Source organism: Grammomys surdaster, unplaced genomic scaffold, assembly GCF_004785775.1.
Source record: "Grammomys surdaster isolate TR1022 unplaced genomic scaffold, NIH_TR_1.0 134, whole genome shotgun sequence".
Classification (NCBI taxonomy): Eukaryota; Metazoa; Chordata; class Mammalia; order Rodentia; family Muridae; genus Grammomys; species Grammomys surdaster.
In genome coordinates this window covers 3002761-3021801 of record NW_021604592.1, presented here as the reverse complement: position 1 = coordinate 3021801, position 19041 = coordinate 3002761, and the positions used below count along the sequence as shown (strand labels likewise).

The window sequence follows — 19041 nt, the reverse complement described above, 5'->3', positions numbered from 1 at the left end:
GCATCATTTACTCAGAAGGTAGAAGGGCATCTCAAGAAGCACTCACCTGCATCCTCAGTAGGCATGTCGACTATCAGTTGGTCACTGTACTTTCCATATAAGCCATTAGAGCATACGGCCACTATTTGGAGAACGTAACTCATGTTAGGTAGTAAATTATTGAGAATGGCACCCTAGAAGAAAGGTATTACAAATTATACAACACTATTATTCTCAGAAAACTATTAGCAATAAAAAATTAATCTTGACTCTTTGTACCTGCATGCAAATGCATATGTCTGCTCACATGTATGTGTAATTGCACATGTGTACTCACGAAGCAGTAAGTTATTTTCTTTATAAATTGTGAGAGGAAATGTTTGCTCACAAATTCAATTCTCCTATACTATTATGTTTATATTCTAGACTAATGAATATAAGAGTAGTTTAATTTTTATCTGTTGTGTCCATATGCTATCCAACATACTACTAATGGCAGGCTTATTAAAGTGAGTTCCCAGGACCAGTCTTGCTTAAACGTAGAGCTCAGTACTTGCATGCAGATGAGAGGCTGCTAGCCCTTTCCTACCAAATCAAAGTCTGTAACCCAAACCATGATGTGTGGGTCACAAAAGGATTCTGAACAATATTTTCTATAATTCACTGAATGGCTATATTATTCTGTCCTCAAAGTCATGACCCAGTTATCACTTTACGTATGTCATCTCGAAATTTGATGAAAAGCAAAGGACTTTTAAAATCCTCTACCTGTTTTGTTGTTGTTGTTTAGTTTTTTCTTTTGATAATATAGAATACACAACATATCTAAGGTGAGATTCTTGGGCCAAAAGTGAGATTTTAATTAGAGTACTTAATTATTCTTTACATCACTTTATTGATAAAGGAGGGCCACACTAATAATGTCCAATGGCTAAGTTTTCCATATGTATCCACCTTCCATAATGCTGTTGACAGTGTCATGATCTTTTCATATTTAATTCGAACTGTTGACATTATTTATTATGCCCATGTTCCCTGGGAACACCTTCACTCAAAATGTAAAGTGACCAAAGGCAAAAATATATAATTATTTGTAAGTTCTTACCTTGGAAGTCAAACTATAATGTTATCAGACAGAAAGTAATTCATCTTATAGTTACCAAGTCCTGATAGCCATCTGTTAAAAACTCATGCTTGGTTTGGTCGTTTCCCTCCAGTGGCTGGTACAGAACGGCAAACTTCTCAATCATCGTGTCATAAACCACCCGAGGTCTTTCCCACGTGACCAGAAGGCTGGTGTAATTCTCAGGGTCAGCTTGAACATTTTCTGGTTCTGAACTACACACTTCAGGGACAAAAAAAAAAAAAAGTAAATCATTGGTATAGTCATTGTTGGCTTCCAGGATTTGTATTAAGTAAAATGTACTCTCTGAACATTTTTTTGTATTGTATTTTAGTTCAATATGAAGTAAAATATTATGCCTTTTTTAATCATGATACTTTCACTTATGATGGTTTTTTTTGTACCTAAAACTGGATTCTGTTCATAAGAAAGAAGGTTACTCTGGCTCAACGTTCTGGAGGGTAGAAGTCCTGGTTGAGGGCCCCGTGACTACGATGAATCTTGAAGGGTGTGTGTGTAGACCTCACTGTCTGTATGGTTTCTTCTCTATCCTTAGAACACCGCCAGGATTCAGTCACAGCTTCTCCACCTGAAACTCAATCTAGTTAACTTTCCAAAGTTCCCACCTGAAAACACCGTACTCTGATTAGCTCCTGCCCTCTCAATACCATTAAAACATAATAAGAACAATTGCTCCCCCCTCTCTTCTTTTGCTATTGCCTAGAACATGGTTTTGAAAATATTTGACATGGACATTCATTTTTAGAAACAATGAATATAGGATATCGTCAAACTCGTGGCGTCTATATATAGCTTATTTGAGACTTGACAAACATACTTAGCTCAGGACTTAGAAAAAATCAACTATAAAACATGATATGTATTTGGCTCTTTTTGTTATTAGAGAAAGCTTGAAATAATTCAAAATTTCCAACCCTAGAAAGCCATATGATAACTACAACCATCAATTTGGTCTTTTTTGAGAACTGGTGATGAAATCTATCTCTGGCATCATTAAAAGATTAAATAAATAACTACAGGGAATTAGGATATTTGTCTCATGTGGAAATACTATTGTGAAAAAATTTCAAAACTTCTTAAAGTAACTTTAAGATCACCCTGGGTGGGAACTGAGCCAAACTTTAGTCCCGTCTGAAAGAGTCTCTATGCTCTGCAGCACGTACAGATATGTGACATGTTTAGAGTAACTTACACAGAAAAGGTTAGATCTCACAGACCTTTGTAAAGCAGAGGGAGAGAAAAATCTCTCCGGACAAGGGTGAATTAACAAAATTCATTGGCTAAGGTCACCACGTTGAGTCCTGGGAGCCTCCAACCAAAGAGCTTACACAAGCTGGTCCGAGGCCCTGGAATGCATAAAGCCCCGAGGGCTGACCTCACAGGGAGAGGATGTGCCAAATCCTGTAGAGACTTGATGCCCCAGGGAAGGAGGATGGGGGATGGGAGAAGAGGAGAGCACCCTCTCAAAGGAAAAGGGTGGGGGGTGGGGAATGGGGTGAAGAACTCTGGGAGGGGGAGCAACAGTTGGAATGTAAACAAATAAAATAATTAATTAAAAAATAAGAGAAAGAAAGAAAGAAGGAAAGAAAGAGAAAGAGAAAGAAAGAAAGAAAGAAAGAAAGAAAGAAAGAAAGAAAGAAAGAAAGAAAGAAAGGAACTTGATGGCCAGGCACTGTTTTCAAGAGATATCTGAAATTACAAAGCTGTTTCATGTAAGTGTATAGATGTCTTAGATAAACCAATCCCCATGGGTAAGACATCTGAAAATAAACCAGCAACCTTTTCAGAATGTGATCCTAATGGATTTTCTTTTCTTTTGGCCCTTCTAGTTTGTAATTCGCCTCATAAACACATGAGGGCAACCACGACTAACAATTCCGTGCATAAGTAGACTTGAACACAGCATTAGCAATCTAACAGATCAACTCTGTCGTTGCGGCAGTACCTTAATTATTCACAAAATATAAGCATATGCTTTGAATGAATATGGGGAAAATTACATGAGCTAGAGATTTTTTTCTGCAAACAAGTAATTTTTTTGGGGGGGAGGAGTGGTTAGAGTGAGGTGTTCCTTTGAGACAGGAGTGGATGGGTGGGTGGGGGAGCACCCTCTTAGAGGTGAAGAGGGGGATAAGGTGGGAGGCTCATGGGAGTAGGACCAAAAGGGGGAATAACATTTGAAAAGTAAATAAATAATATAATTAATAAAAAATGTTTAAAAAAAGAATAAGAAGAAATTATTGTGAGAAATCTTTCATTGTGAGAAAATGTGAATTCAGACCAAAAATATATTTTCTAAGTTATGTTTAGACTATATCACTTAATGCTATCTGTGACTATTCTGTGATCTTCCACCAGATGGCAGAAAACCATCAACAAATCTCAAAATAAGGGCAGCACATATGCTATCATTGGAGAACAGATTGTCTCCTTCTTCCTGGTAGAGGAGTATACCTGTAGAAAGTATAGGGAATTCCTGACAATATAATTTGTAGTTCTTCTCCTCCTAAAATAAATCTCTTTTTCTGGAGAAAAGGGATACTTTAAAGTGACTTACACCCCTTTAAGATGTACTCTTTAAAATTCAGTTATTTTAATGCACCACATAAAACACAAAGGTCTTGAGAGAAGTAGAAAAGTGTTAGCTGAGATACATCCAGGGAATTCTTTTTTTTTTATTGGATATTTTATTTACATTTCAGAATTCTTATCTAACTTCTCTGGCTTGTCCGTTTCTGTGTGATCTTACTAGTGACAAATAGGACATGCTTCAGATGTTAAGTATCTGGGTCAATATGAAGTGAGACTTTTCAAAGGAATTTTTATTTCTTTGATATCAAGTTTTCATTTCCTAGCTATCTTAATTATGACTAATATGACTATATTAGTTATTTCAATGGTTTGGACTTATGGATTTCTCTTATATTCATTCTTCTTTCTCAACTATTTGCATATCATCTCCACCTTCCTAACCACCCAGTGTCATGTTTTCTTTCTCTTAAAATTGTGAAGTCGTCATGGGACCTTCCTTGGGAGTACTTTAAATGCACAGTGTCACTCAATTGAAGAAAACTGACATTATTTCTCCTAGCAGTTTTCTGTTGGCAAGTGTTACTCAGCTAGAAGTGGGATTCATGCCCATTTCCACTCCTTTGTACTGGGAGTTTGTCTGGTTTGAGCTTGTGCAGTTCTTGTGTGCACTGACCCAGTCTCTGAGTTCTTAAGAGCATCTGCTCTGCTGTGGCTGGACGACACTGTTTCCTATGTCTCTGACTCTCAGAATCTTTCCTCTTCCTCTTCTGTATAGATCTTTGAGCATCAAGAGGACAGTGTGGCAGAGACATCCTATTGAAGGCTAGGCATTCCAAAGTCTCTTGTGCTCTACATGTTGGTCAAAGGTTTCTGTGTCAATTTTCATACACAGCAAAGAAAATCTCCAATGCAGGTTGAGTCATTCACTTGTCTACGCATATGAAGATGTGTCATTAGGAGTTGTGTTATGGCTATATTTATTTAGCAGAATAATTTAAGTAGACGTTTCCCCAGGGTGTATGGCCTATCTAGCCAGAGGTTCTTGGTCTTGCTGACAGTGTAGGGTATGGATGAGTTCCATATTGTGGAGTCGGCCTTAAATCTAGTTTTTAAAAAGTGGTTGATTACACCCACTACATTTGAGCCACTATTACACTAGCCGGTGGATCTTGCAGGATGTCTTTATTGTAGGTCTCAGGATTCAGAGTTGGGTGAGAGTGATGATTACTTTTTCTCCTTTGGCACCTTCAAGCAGTATGAATGAGAGCCAGAAGGCTGAAGTTTCCAGTTGAGTGCCAGCTAGATTTCTCCATGTTCTGTGACATAAGCACACGGTGTCTTCAGCAATAGGGTTACTGTTAAAGTCTGGAGTGTAATCAATAGCCCTTTATGTTTAGAAATCCTATCAGACCCTGCCAATGAACAACTCAAAATGATGGAATTCATTCTTAATTCATGAGTCTTTGATTTGGTAGCATACAATGTCTAGTTGGAGTATTACCACCCCTCATAATATGGTTACTCAGTTTATACTCCTTTAAAATATGTATATATTTTAGGAGAGTTCTGTAGTAGTAGGCTTCCATAAGACTATTTTAAAAATAAAAAATCTTCCCTTCTGTGGCAAATTTCCCTTTGACTTACTAACTCACCTCTACGTGCTATGAAACATATATTTTGAGCTTAATTATAATAAGAACATTATTTTAAAAATATTGCTTTTATTAATGGATAAGCAATAATTTAGTAATATGAACCTTCAACTAACCTGTTATTTTATTTTTAGCTTGGATTACATGAATATGTAGTGTATGTGTCTCTGTGTGGAGTTGTACACAGAGACTATACTGCATGAAGGCAATGGTGCAGTCTAGAAAAGAGTGTGGACTCACTCTAGCTGGAATTATGGGTAGCTATGAGCAGACCTGCACTGGGGGCTAGAAATGGACCCCAGGGCTTCTGCAAGCCTATTAGACACTCTTAGAAGTGGGTTCTTGTAATCCCTGAATAATTTCTCCAGAAATTTGGGTAATTATTTCATTGTATGTGTAAACTCTAATCAGCCAATTATCTAGTTTAAAAATCCAGAATTCCTTTTTTGATCAGTGTATATTTAGATATTAAATACATGCTAACACAAATTTAAAAACCAACAGAATTATAATTTACTTGTATTGGTCTCATCAACTTTACGGGAAGCAAATGTTGCCTTTCATTTTTATTTTCCGCAAGTTATACTCAATCTGGATCACAGCTACTCATTCTTTAAGCAACAGTGGCGGAAACGGGGAACCTGGTTCTTGAAGAACATATAGAGTTCTAGAATGTGCTTAAGTGCCATTCACAGCCAAAGGGACTCCTTACCAGATAGCCTTATCAGAGACCCCTATCTGTTCTGGAATAGAACCAGTTCCAACCCTGAACTCAAGTTGGTTCTGGTTACTAACTGGCATGTAGGTGCCGCTGTTGTTCCTACCCATTGGAAGCCCATTCCTGTCGTGGATTTCTAAGACTGACACTCAGAAAGCTTCATGTGTTTTTAGTTTTGAAATTCTAAACTTCATTCACAGAGAAATGCACAATGAACCAGGACCAAATAAACAACTATTACTCAGACCACATGAGACTCATCAAAGGCCACATGTATCCACTTAAGGTTGTAGAGTGTCACGCTTAGCTTTCATAAAGGTTGGTGGTTAGTTAGTTGTTATATTGTGTGGAAGAACATGTACTACATCAAGAAAAAAAATGACAAAATTACCAAGCAAAATTCTGAGTATCTTGATGACAAAAGGAAAGGGCAGGGAAAGAAAAGATGCCAGAGAAGATGTGGAGGAGAAAGACAAGTGAACTCCTTGGTCATGAAAAAAATCTCTCTGTTAACCAAGTTGATGTAGAGGTCACAACTAGTTTGAGTTCTCTTTGGCCTTCCTTGTTCTGGGGTGTGTCCTGAAACACATGAAGTTTGCTGGGAGGGAGGGAGCATATTTTGAGTTGCATGATCTATGGCTAAAAATGTGAAAAGATAAGAAAGTTCAGGTAGGCGTGCCTAGGGGAGTGTCAAAATGCCATCATTTGCTGACTGTGCATGGACATATACTTCATGTTCTTCTCCAGGCATTGAGAACAACATGATCAGCAGTTTAATTTGTAATGCATGATTGTCTAAGTAGTAAATGATCTTTTTCTCTTTCCCGACTATAATGAGAGCTAGTGCTATCTAGGTGTGACACTAACAAACGCTATTTACAACTACTGACTTCCCCAAAAGTAGGTTTGCTAATGTATAATCCATGATGACCTTTCCCAAGAAACAGTAGAAAATATCTGGTAGTTCATGTACCTTATGCTACAAAGATACTCCCAACGTGCTCTCTGACTTCAAAAGCACACCATATTCTACTCCTTTTAAGGTTTTACATTAAATTTATTACAGTGCTAGCTAATGCTTGGCATATATTCCATAATTCTATACCAAATTATTTTAAATGCTCAGCACGCAAATTTTACAGACCTCTTGTTTCTTCACTGTGATTTCTTGTTTCTTTATGCATGTGACACGTGACAATGATATCAGTCACTGAGTGTGCAGCTCACTCATCTAAGGCGTGGCAATACATTGTAAATGCTAGCTCAGTTTGAGTCTCATGGCAGCCCTCTGAGTGGACCAAGTGTAATTCATTTTAGAGGTGAATACACAGTGGTTTATAATATCAACAATGTCACAATATTGATATAATCAAGTACTGATGCTGAGTTTGGAAGTAAATGCTCTTTGGTCTTTGAAGCTCAGACTGTGTTTTCTGCATGCCTCAATGAGCCCCTGCTCTTCAATGGGAGAGTCTTGCTAGTGTGCTAAGAGCAAGAAAGCATATGGTACTACAGAGGCTGGGAATAAATGTGAACTTCTCCTACTCTATACATGTTTAAATTTTTGTCTATAGTACTTATTATTTCAGAAAGCAGCTTCTCCTAAAGCCTTCCCAATCAGATGGTTCTTCTAAATTCTATGATTCTTAGAATCTACCATGTTCACTTTATGATGCTCAAATCAAGTGGCTTTCTAAGAAACAGTAGCCTTACATCAAAGCAGAAAACAGAACATTGACATTCTGATGAAATGAATTCTGAAAGGCTGCTGTATGTATAAAAATGAGTATGGTCTAGGCTTTCACCTCAGAGTGCTCTTGCAAATAGGGAGTCACCTGCTTTGTGCCATGATTTGGTACATATGCTAGAAATTCGGGGATCTAAGATGCATTTATTAAGAGAAAGGTTCTGACAATTTTTATCACACTTTTTACTTCTGCCGTAACCAAAATGACAATGTTAGATATTTATAAATGTTGAGAGTAAAAATATACACTCAATGTCCAAGATTAAGGAAAAGATTTTTATAAATTTTCACTAAATATTAGAATACTATATGACAGTTTAAATGCTTTCTTAGAGATTCATTTAATATCATTATATATTTACCATTGTGTGATACAACATGTTTTAAATTGGACTGAAGAGTCTAAAAGCACATTGAGTTTTCAGTGGTCAGTTTAATAATAACATCAAAAAGAATTGTTAATGTCTTCTGTGGGCTTACTCAGATTTTCTACTTTAACAATGGTACCCACAAAATGCCTTATTTTCAGATTAAATCTGATAAAAATCAAAACCTGGATTGTACCCTCAGTTCTTGTCAAATTCAGCTTCAAAAAGAGGACTATCATAGGGGTATGCTCAACAAATGCAATAATAATAAATGCTTGCTGAAATGCAAACCACTGTGATAGAAAAAGAACTGTCCCAGCTCATAAATAATTCTAAATATTCCCAAGTCCCCGTTCTCAATTGTATAGAGCACGTAGCTCACTTTTTTTTCATAAGTTCAGCAAATGGGAAACATTATACAATGAGAATCTGTAAGATTACTATATAATTATTATTATATGCTAAATATACACTATTGTCAAATATAATAATCGTTGTAACTGAACAGTGACAGAGTTCAAGTGAGGGGAGTGAATAGATTCACTGTATCTTTTTCTCAGTCACCAGGAAAATGACTTCTTAATTTTATTATGACACAGATAGTGTTTTTAAAATTAATTTTTTGAAACTATCTTTTATCATAAATCTGAGTGTATGTAATGCACTCTTTTGCTGACTTTGAGAAATTACAATTTTTCAAAGAATATTAAATAAAGAAGGTCTTGGCTTTGCCTTGTCTGAAAATCTAAAGCTTCTCAATCCTGCCAATAACACATGTTCTTTGTAGCTGCAAAGGCTAAGGAACAAGTGAACCTCAACCTATTGTTTAATTCTCTCTTTTGTTCCTCACTTATCAGGAGAGAAGCTTGCTCCTACAGGACAATGATTGTCCTTTATTCCAGGACAGTGAACTGTGAAAGGTGAAAATCTACCAAGAAAGCGAGGCAGGTGCATAAACTCTGAAGCGAGGCAATGAAGAACAGCCTGACTGCTGGTCAAGGACCAGGATAGTTCAGCAGAGAGGTCTATTTTCAAGGATGGTGAAAAGGCATGTTGAGTAAGACAGGAAATAGAAGATCCCTCCAATTTAAATGAATAGATATAGCTCCAACAGCACCCTTTCCTAGTTAGTTCTGCTATTTTAATTATGTTAAAACAAAATGACAAATATATGATTTGTATTACTCTGACAGCCATAACAATGCTGCCTCAGAGCCGTGAGATAGTATGATAGCATCCATGAGCAGCTGACAGGACTAAGAGTGATGCCTGTATGTTCTATGTGAGACCTGCTTGCCTTCCTCAGTAATCTCTTCACCGACTTATTGTAACTCAGAATACCAAGGAACACGGAGACTGCAATGTCTCCGTCTGACCTTGTTTTTTAAGGTCAATGATTTTTGTTACAAAATTATATTCCTTTCAAAGTATTAGGCAAAGAGAAAGAGCTATGGCAGGCTTTAAAGTCAGAGACACCTGAGGTCAAATACTGACATCACCCCTTTCTAACTGTATAAACTGAGACGAATCATTCAGTGTCAGCTTCCCAAACTGTAAACCATGAAAATGTTGGCCAGCATCATAAACTGGGTGATGTTAGGCTTAAGTATAATACACATATGTATAAATACATTTTGATCCAAGGTAAGGGAGTGTTATGCAATAGTTGGTAGCTACTATTGCTTATTGTGAATACTACTAAGTTAAGCCTTTAACGTAATCATGAAAACTATGTTGCCCTATAGCAATTCAGAGCTACATGTGTATTACACACTGAACTTATCAAGCATCATCATGCTTTTAGTATATGGAAGTTCAGACATGCAGTGAATATTCAGTGATTTGGTTTAACTCAGAAATTCATGTAAAGAGATAAAATATTGCATCTTAGGCTTGGAGGGCAATTGGAGAGCCATGTACCTAGGCAATTACTATAGTCTGGTTGTTAGTGGGAAACATATGCTTGGTCATATTGAACAGAGTCCAGGTGAGCATTATTTACCTTGAACTTCCTGATTATGATGCCACCTTAGACTAGTCCCATGCCTGGGACAAATTCAGACATAGTGGGGATAAGAAATGGTCTCCAAGTCAAGGGATGTCTTGTCTGACTTTCAAAGAAAAGGGAGTGGGTAAAGATGGGAAGATGGCAGGGAGTAGCATGAGGCATAAAGAAAACATCTTCAATGTGACCTGTGAGAATGGGTTTTCCTGCTTCAGAGGGCCTCAGAGAGTTTAGTGGAAAAGAGGAAACCTTGCTGAAGAAGGGTTAACATTAGTATCAGTGAGCATGAAAGACCTTATGTTAAGTGACAGACTATGATCTTATTCTTAAAAAACTGAGGTTCCATCCAGAGTTTTGATAAAATGTGATCTAAAGTACAATGGAAAAGAAATCATATTTTTTAATTTGTTGTTTTTTCTACTGTATTTTAGAAAGGGAGGTGGCTTAGGTTCATTTTCATTTTTCTAAGCAATTACCTATTATTCACTATAAAGACTATTAAAGTATTTGTTATGGCTATAGAAATCACTTTTACCAGGAGTCAAATTTTATTTTGAATGCTTATGTCACACTAGATATAGTTAGTTGACATTGTTGTTGTGCTTTTTGTTGGATAGCAAATAATTCTAAATATTATATTAAAACAATAAGAGCATGGACATTAAAGATTAATTTAAAAAGAAGTTGATTATTCAATGAATATCATTCATGACAAAAATTTAAGTGCAGGGCAGAAATTAAAGAAAGGAATCTAGTTTGGGAAATCTTAATACCTGACAATAAAGGCAACTTCAACTCTTCCTTCATGGATTACTATAGTCTTATATAAATAGAAAGTTAGAAGTTAGAGATACCTCTGGTTGTGTCATCTGGCTTTATAAAGGCTTCTGACTCCTGTGTCAGCCAGAAAAAGCACAGAACATATGCAAGAAACCCAAACATCCACTATTTTTTCTGTTGGTTGATTATGACAAAGACACACTTATTTTCCTCCAAAGAAAGAGAACAAAGACATTTTTGTTTATTAACAGTAATTGAGTATAGTAGATGCTCATTTTTTTTCCCTTGGAACTTAGAACCTGGCTTGGAACAGGTGTGTGTAGCATAATCTCATGTTGAGGTTCAGTTCATGTTTCTGTCTCTAGCTCAAACCCATGATCGTCCCTACCAAATGTGACACCCCAATGTCTGAACATCTCAACTTCTTACTCCTTTTCCTCCTGTAGCGTTTAGTCCAACATATGCTTTAAAGTGAATTTGGATGGCCTAGGTTGCTATGCTACTCACTGTCATGGGATTTGGAAAACTTGCTTTCATTTACCAGCTCTTATTTTTTTTTAACTAACCTGTAAAAAATTCCTAGAGAAAGAATGAGGTTTTCACATTCTCATTCGTAGATGTGGGAACCACGATTCAGGGCAGCTAAATTGCTTGCCCAAAGCTAGAAAAGTTAATTTAAACCTTTCAAAAGCTGTGTAAGTCTTGTATATTTTCCACCATACCAAAATAATCATCTCTGCCGAGTCTTGTGAGGGGCACAGAAAAAAAAAAAAAAAAGAAGGTATTTCAATACATACCTGCTTCGTGGATCTCTTCCTTTCCAGTGTATGAGGAAAACACCTGCCTGGAAAACTTGTATTGTTGTTCTCGGAAATTGTTTTGTAAGTAATCCATCAACATGACATACCCAGACTGTTGCATTGTGAGAACTTCACAAAATACAGCCAGCTGGAAAGAAGACCAAATCATTTAACATGCCTGCTTCAAAAGCCTCGGTAAATGCTCCAAAATGACACACGGCAGCAAAGCTACAAAACCATGCTTTTACAATAGCTTCAAATTACTTCATTATGGGAAACTCTGAGATTACCTGGCTTTCAGAGATGCTAACTGTATCCTTAAAAACAATCCATTCGACGGTGTCTGTGCAGGGAGGGGACGTCAGTGAGCCGTTGTAAATGTAATACTTGTCAGTGGAGTTTGGCAGGAGGTTCTGCAAGATGAATGGATCTAAGGCAGCCTGCTTTCCTATGAAGTAATGATACACAGCTCAGCTGGGATTCCAATACTGGAACTTAGTTATTAAATCTGCTATAACACAAGGACACATTCTTACTTATATATTTAGTTAGAATTGAAGTTTAAGACTTTTATACATAGATATGTGTATAACATATATACATCAATATATATAAGATATATGTATATATATGTAAATGTACAGAGAGCATACTAATTGCTTAAATGTATCTTTATAGGTTGTTAGATATCTTGTCTTGCAACATGATGCTGAAAAAAGACCATTTTATATCAAAAGATAAAAAAATATATGATTACCTCAGTAGATAACAGGTATATCTTTTGAAAAAAAAATCATTCTAGTTCACAGAGTGCCAAAACAAAGGCCTATACTGTTCAAGTTTATTTTTGAAAGCAAGAGTGAGCATTGGTTGAAGGGTAACTTACTGAAAGCTTCCCCTAGAAATCAAGAAAGAGACAAGGGTATCTCACATCATCACTTTTGTCTGATATTAAACATGAAGGAAAGGGAACAAACGTGTGCTGAGTGAACAGGCCCATGACATCATCGCAGCACCTTCGAGGCTGAGAAGGAGGCTCATGAGTTGGAGGCCTAAATGCGTTACTTAAGGAGACGCTCTTTAAAATGGGATGGGGAGTGTTGAGGAGAAAAGCTCTTAGGATTAATAGGAGTTGTTATTATCACCATTTGCAAACAGCACACGGCCACACATCTGTGGTTCAGGGACAGAGGAAGAGGCAGAGAGATTTTTAAGAGTAAGAGTATCATGACGTTAGTTGAGAACCAGTCTCTCCTAGAAATGGCTGTAGGAACAAGACTGTAATGATGACAATATCAATGAGCATGCTAACTGTGAAAGGAAGAAAATTTCATGGGGTCTCATCCCTAGACCAAGAACCGCAGACAGCAGATGAGTGCTGAGAGAGGGGAAATTAACCTCACCCAGGGTTTAGCTCCCTCATTAGTTGTCCAAAGAAGAGTGGTCAGCTCTGGAAGCCATATACACACAAACAACAAAACACACTCATCAGGTTGTATTTCTATACAATTTTTTTGCATATACATACATACATGCAAACACACATGAATAGATATAAGTGTTAGTGATAAATAAAGAAAAAGAGGCTATCAACTTGACAGTGAAGTGGGACATGGGATGGCCTGCGGGAGATAAAGGAGAAGGGAAAATAATGTAATTCTACTTCATTTAAAAATGTTTTTTTAAAAGTGGGCTTTCTAAATAAACAGTGTCCAAAATGGCTAACACTCCCACAGCAGTTGCAAAATGCTATGCACTATGTAGTCACTCTGAAAAATATTTTTAAAGGAAGTAGGAGACTGAGAAAACTCTTGGAAAAGTAATTAAGTGATTATTGTTGGGGAAAATGGAAAAAAAAGAAAGCCAAAGTTTGTTTAAGCCAGCATTCCTTGGATTCTGGATTCTTTGCAGTTTCAGAATCAATACCAGCGGGTGCTCCTCTGCCCTTCCTTGCACTGTTCTCATGTATTAGGGCATTTCCATTCTTTTAACACTTTGGTATGTGGGAAGCACAACAAAATACTATTAATGAAAGTTAAAGAAAAGTCAATTGTAGTAGAGAGTAATCTCAAATATGAAAAAGAATAAATAATAAAAATATTACTATACGGGAAGAAGCATGCATTGTACTCTAAATAAACACTTGTCTTTTAAGAAATGCTTTAAGGAAGAAAAAAGATGAAGAATTAAGAGCACAAACAAAATTACACTGATAAGAATTTTTAAGGCAAGGAAATTAAGTAAGCTTATCTGCAGATAAAGAACATTTTTTATCTTCATAGACAATGTAGAACCAATTTAATGTGCTTGAAATGTCTTCTTTTTCATTTAAGTTTAGTATGACTTTTGCCATTTACCCATTACATGTTTCAAAATAAAATTGAATTAAACATGTATATTGGGAAACAGTTTTAAAAGACTATTCAATTTAATGGATGAATTAATCAAAGTCACTGTGCACAATAACAGTACAAGGAAAATAACAATTATGTTTCTACATCAGCTTTAAACAAAAATAGTTTTTCTGTAACATGATTTTTTCCTCTATTCTTTTTCTTTAAATTTTTTTTCATACAATATATTTTGATCATATTCCTTCCCTCCCTTACTCCAACTCCTCCCAGATTCTTCTTCCCTAGCGCAACACTCAACTTCATGACCTTTTTCTCTCTTAAAAAAACAGACAAGCAAAATTCCAACACAAACCAAACTACCAACCACAAAACAACAAGCAAGCAAGCTAAACAAAACTGGAGGCTATTTTGTGTTGGCCAACTACTCCTGAGTGTGGGTCCTGCCCTTGGATGTGGTTGATATACTCAGGGTCACTCCAATGAAGATTCCCTTTCCCGGAAGCTATCAAAAGCAAAATCAACATGGTTTAAAATAGCAACAAGTACGACATACAAATAGACTCTATACTGTAATATAGTGTAAAGAGAATGAAAAAAAACTCTTAAAAAAAAAAGTGGAAAGGATCATGGCTTAGGTTTAAAAATTCAATACTGTGATATGGTCTGATTTTCCCTAAATTGACTTACAAGTTAAATAAACTCTTAAGCAAAAATCTCAGTGTGTGTGTGTGTGTGTGTGTGTGTGTGTGTGTGTGTATGTATGTGCCTGTGTGTGTGCCCTGTGAGTGTCTGTTTTTGTTGTTGATTATGTCTGCTTATTTGTTTAACACAGGGTCTTAGTATGTAGCTCTGTCTTGAAAATCACTATGTAGACCAGTGCCAGGACTAACAGCATGATCTACTTTCTATGCTGTTTATCTGAACTGGAATGCTGATTGAAAAGTTTAAACAAAATACAGAGTCTATAAATCAAATCATCTTGGGTAATGAAAAGCTAGAGGAATGTCATTGTCAGATGAGAAGTCTTGCTGATCATATATGGTTGGGAAAACCATGAGACTACCATATTTAGCAGATACAGAAAAAGGATAAAGGAGAATAAAGATCCATAAATACTTGATTTATAGCTGAAATAGTAATAGTAGTGTAGAATTAATGGACATTTCAATAAAAAGAACTGTATTAATGATCCTTGAGGAAACAAGTGAATTTCAAGCACCCAATCATTCATTCATTCATCATTTATTCATTCATCATCCATTTATTCACTGAGTGCTTGAGACTGAACATAGTATTTTAAGTGTGCAAGTATGTACTATGTCACTGTGCTACACCATCATCTTTAATTCTGTGCTATAGATTACAAATACTAACCGATTCTCGATGGTTTATAGGTTTCAAAGTGTTGTCACTTTTAGAAGCAAACATGAGACGTTATCTTCACATAGGTAGCTTGAAATTTCTCCTGTCAGTTACTTGTGAAAGGAGAAATGATACAAACTTAAAGGATGCCATGATCAAGATTTAAAAAGTAATTATTTAGGGGTGAGGATACAAGTCACTTGCTAGACTGCTGTCCTAGAACATATGATGTCCTAGATCTGATCCCAAGAGCCAAATAAAACCAGTGTGTCAGTGTCTACTTGTAATCCTTGCTATAATGGGTAGAGTCAAAAGGATCAGATGCCCAAGGTAATCGCAAGTGGCACAGTGAGTTTGAAGTCAGTCTGGTCTTCATGAGGCCCGGCGTCAAAAAAGAGTCATTGTTAAGACAGTGAACTCAAAAAATGGAAAATGTTTTGAGAAAATATGCACTCACTTATAATTATATGCAGACTGTTCTTATATTTATCTGTGCTATGTATATTCTTGCTCATGAACTTGCATGCTGATTGGAAAAATCCCTATACAATTTTGGGTGCATTGTATTTGGGGTCTTCCAACAGTGCTTGTCCACACCACCACCTTGGGCATCCAGCTCTTTCTGCTCTGCCCTTACTCATATAGACAGTGATTTAATCACTAGCTAGATCTGTCTCTTGTATTTGCCCATCTTTCTCACTCCCCTGTCCAACACATGTCTTCTGCCCTATCCAGGAGATTTAGTTCGTTACACAGTAGTTTCCAAAGCCAATTTAGTTTATGTGAGGTGACACCATATTAGAGTAACCCAAAGAGTTTGACAATCACACCAGTGTCACAGACTTTCCACCACTGGAGATAAAACTTCTAGGAGTGCAGCCTGGCCACAAACATTTTTAAATCTCTCCCCAGATGATACAGACATGTATCAAAACCCAGGTAAAAGGAAGTGCGTTCAAGATTTTCAACTTCCTGATCACACTATTCAGGGATATTGTTGATAATTAAAATTAGAACTTATTGATTACATTTGAGCTAAAATCTAACTCTTACAAATAGAAGCCTATCTGACTGAATTACATTTCTCCAAGGTCAAATAAAATCTTATTTTAGCCCATTAGAAACTTTACATTTTGTTGGCCTAATGGACTAATGATGTCTGTGGACTATCCAATATCAAGATGAGATTACCAGAGTTCAGAGCCAAATCAAGACTGGGATAAGCCCATGTGGCTTCAGCCCTACACAAAGAACTTTAGGTAACTGAGGAAAGCTGTGAGCAAGGGAAGAGGTCTTCTCCAGGAACAGGCACACCAATTGGTTGTCCAGTGCTAAGTAGTCAAGTCTGAAAACATACATTTACATAGCATTATATGTATTTAATAGGATAAACACACACACACACACACACACACACGCACGCACGCACGCACGCACGCACGCACGCACGCACGCATGAAATAACAATTAGTGAAAAAATAGGCCATGGATTTTGTGGATTATACGGAGGGGTATATGGGAAGGAAAATGGAAGAGAGAAGCGAGATTAAATTATAACCTCAAAAATGAAAAAGATCAGAGTTCAGATCTCAAATTCTAGTTCTCAGGAACTGATCAGTTTTTTCCTGTTAATCTGTGGGTATTCTCCAGTTTCTGATTCTTGCTTTTAAGGGTTGATTCTTTTTTTTTGGTGATTAAATAATCTACTAAAGATAAAATTTCTTTTACATGTATCTTATGAGAATGTGATTGTGGACTATATTAATTAAATAAAGAGGTAGAAATTGATGTTCTGGTACCCGGGAGAAGATGAACTGATGCTAGAAGATCTCAAGACAGGGCAGAGAGGACTAAGGTTTGAGACCTATGTGGATATGTGGAGCACAGAATTTTCTTGGAACATGAACAAAGGTAAAGAAGATTAAGAAGAAAAAGAAGAAAGAGTATATTTCTTTCTCCTTAATACAGAATTCACTCTTTCTTTTCTTTTGTTGGCCACAGTGTGATAGCTACTAAGAGGTACCCTATATTATGAATACCATCTGATTGCTATTGAATGATGTCCCTTTTTTTGGCTACTGTGTTATCACCAACTGTGTGTTGTTCACTGTATGATAGACAATGAATGCTGGCTAGTGTGTTATGCTTATTCTGTCATAGGCAGTGTTGGCCACAGTGTCATGGCCATTGTATGATGCTCAATAGCAAGCATATTTTCTTGCTGAGAGGCTAAAACTTTACAGTGTTTGTTACAGCTGGTATTTGCATGTTTGTCCCCAAATTGTGTCCTAGATGTCCCATAGAATTTTCAGTTATGATTCCTCTTTTCAGTCATCTACCGAGAAAATTGGACAATGGTGACATTTTGTGACTTGAAAAGTAATCATGAATGTCATCTGAGTAAATACATGAGAGACTTACACCTGGGACAAGAGCACTCCACTAGTCCTCCAGCATTCATCTAAACCCCAGTCCCTCATAGATGATCAACCAACCAGCTTACTAGATCCTTCCATGGGGAGTATGACAATGAGAAAAAAAGATGAGGGAGAAAAACAGGTAACCGAGGACCACAGTGCAGCCAGGCACAAAGGGAAAGCTGCTGAGGACTTAAAACCCACTATTTCTTATGATAATGGCACTTAAGGAGCCACCTCAGAATTTCTTGTAAAGGTTTTTCAGCATACAGATCCCTGGGCCTAGTCTGCAATTGAGCAAACAGCACATAAGTTGTTCTGATGAGACCTTTCATCTGAGAATCACTGAGAATATTACCTGGAAGTTTTTCTTCTTTGCATTTGGAAAATTTTCACTAATACTTTACTGTGTGTTCTGCTTGAAGAATATTAATATTTTATCTTTGTATCACTGCAAAGTCCCTACTGATCCCTCAGTCTACAAATACAATATTGTCTAGGACAGAACACCTATGGTAAGAGGAAGATCAGAAAGAACAGACTCTCAACGAGAAATGAGGTTTCTCTTTTAGAGAGAAAAGTAGGAGATGAGCAATCAGTCCATGAAATAATAATAAGATTTTATATTCTGAATGATGCAGCATTGAGTTGTTTAGAACTCTCCTTACATGGAGAACATGGATTGGGATTTGGAAGTCTGAGTACACTCCTTTTTTTTTCTTGGATATTTTATTTATTTACATTTCAGATGTCATTCCCTTTCCCCATTTCCACTCCCTAGAAACCCCCATCCCATCCCCTCATCTCCTTTTTGCTTTATACCATTTTAATTACATGCAAGTATTATGGTCCATTCTAGGTTGAGGAACTAGCAATACAATAGATGAAAATAGTCAAGGAACAAGCAAAACAATAAACACAAATAGACAAAGAAAAAGCAAGACAATAAACAAAATTCCACAAATACTCCCATGATCACTGTTTCTAAGGGCTTATCAGGATGAGCAAAATATCTGAGCCAATTTTTCTGTCCTAACCCAAAGTTATTTTCATGTCTGAAGCCTACTTCTTGTTCTAGCCTAAAATTTAGATTCCTGCTGAAATTACTTTTTTGTTCTAGCCTAATATTTAGATTCCTGCCTGAAATTACTCCTTTGTTCTAGCCTAATGTCATATTCCTGCC

The 19041-nt window shown here is 36.7% G+C and overlaps 1 protein-coding gene across 1 annotated transcript in view; it reads right to left on the bottom strand.

Moving 5' to 3' along the window:
- Positions 1–19041, bottom strand: part of Ptprz1 (protein tyrosine phosphatase receptor type Z1) — a 173709-nt gene that overhangs the window by 64879 nt on the left and 89789 nt on the right. Inside the window, exons 7-10 of the mRNA XM_028762571.1 lie at positions 12016–12173; positions 11723–11873; positions 1140–1324; positions 47–173 (exon numbers count right to left, since the gene is read on the bottom strand). Coding sequence (XP_028618404.1) covers positions 47–173; positions 1140–1324; positions 11723–11873; positions 12016–12173 — 621 coding nt within the window. The remainder of the gene's footprint in view (positions 1–46; positions 174–1139; positions 1325–11722; positions 11874–12015; positions 12174–19041) is intronic.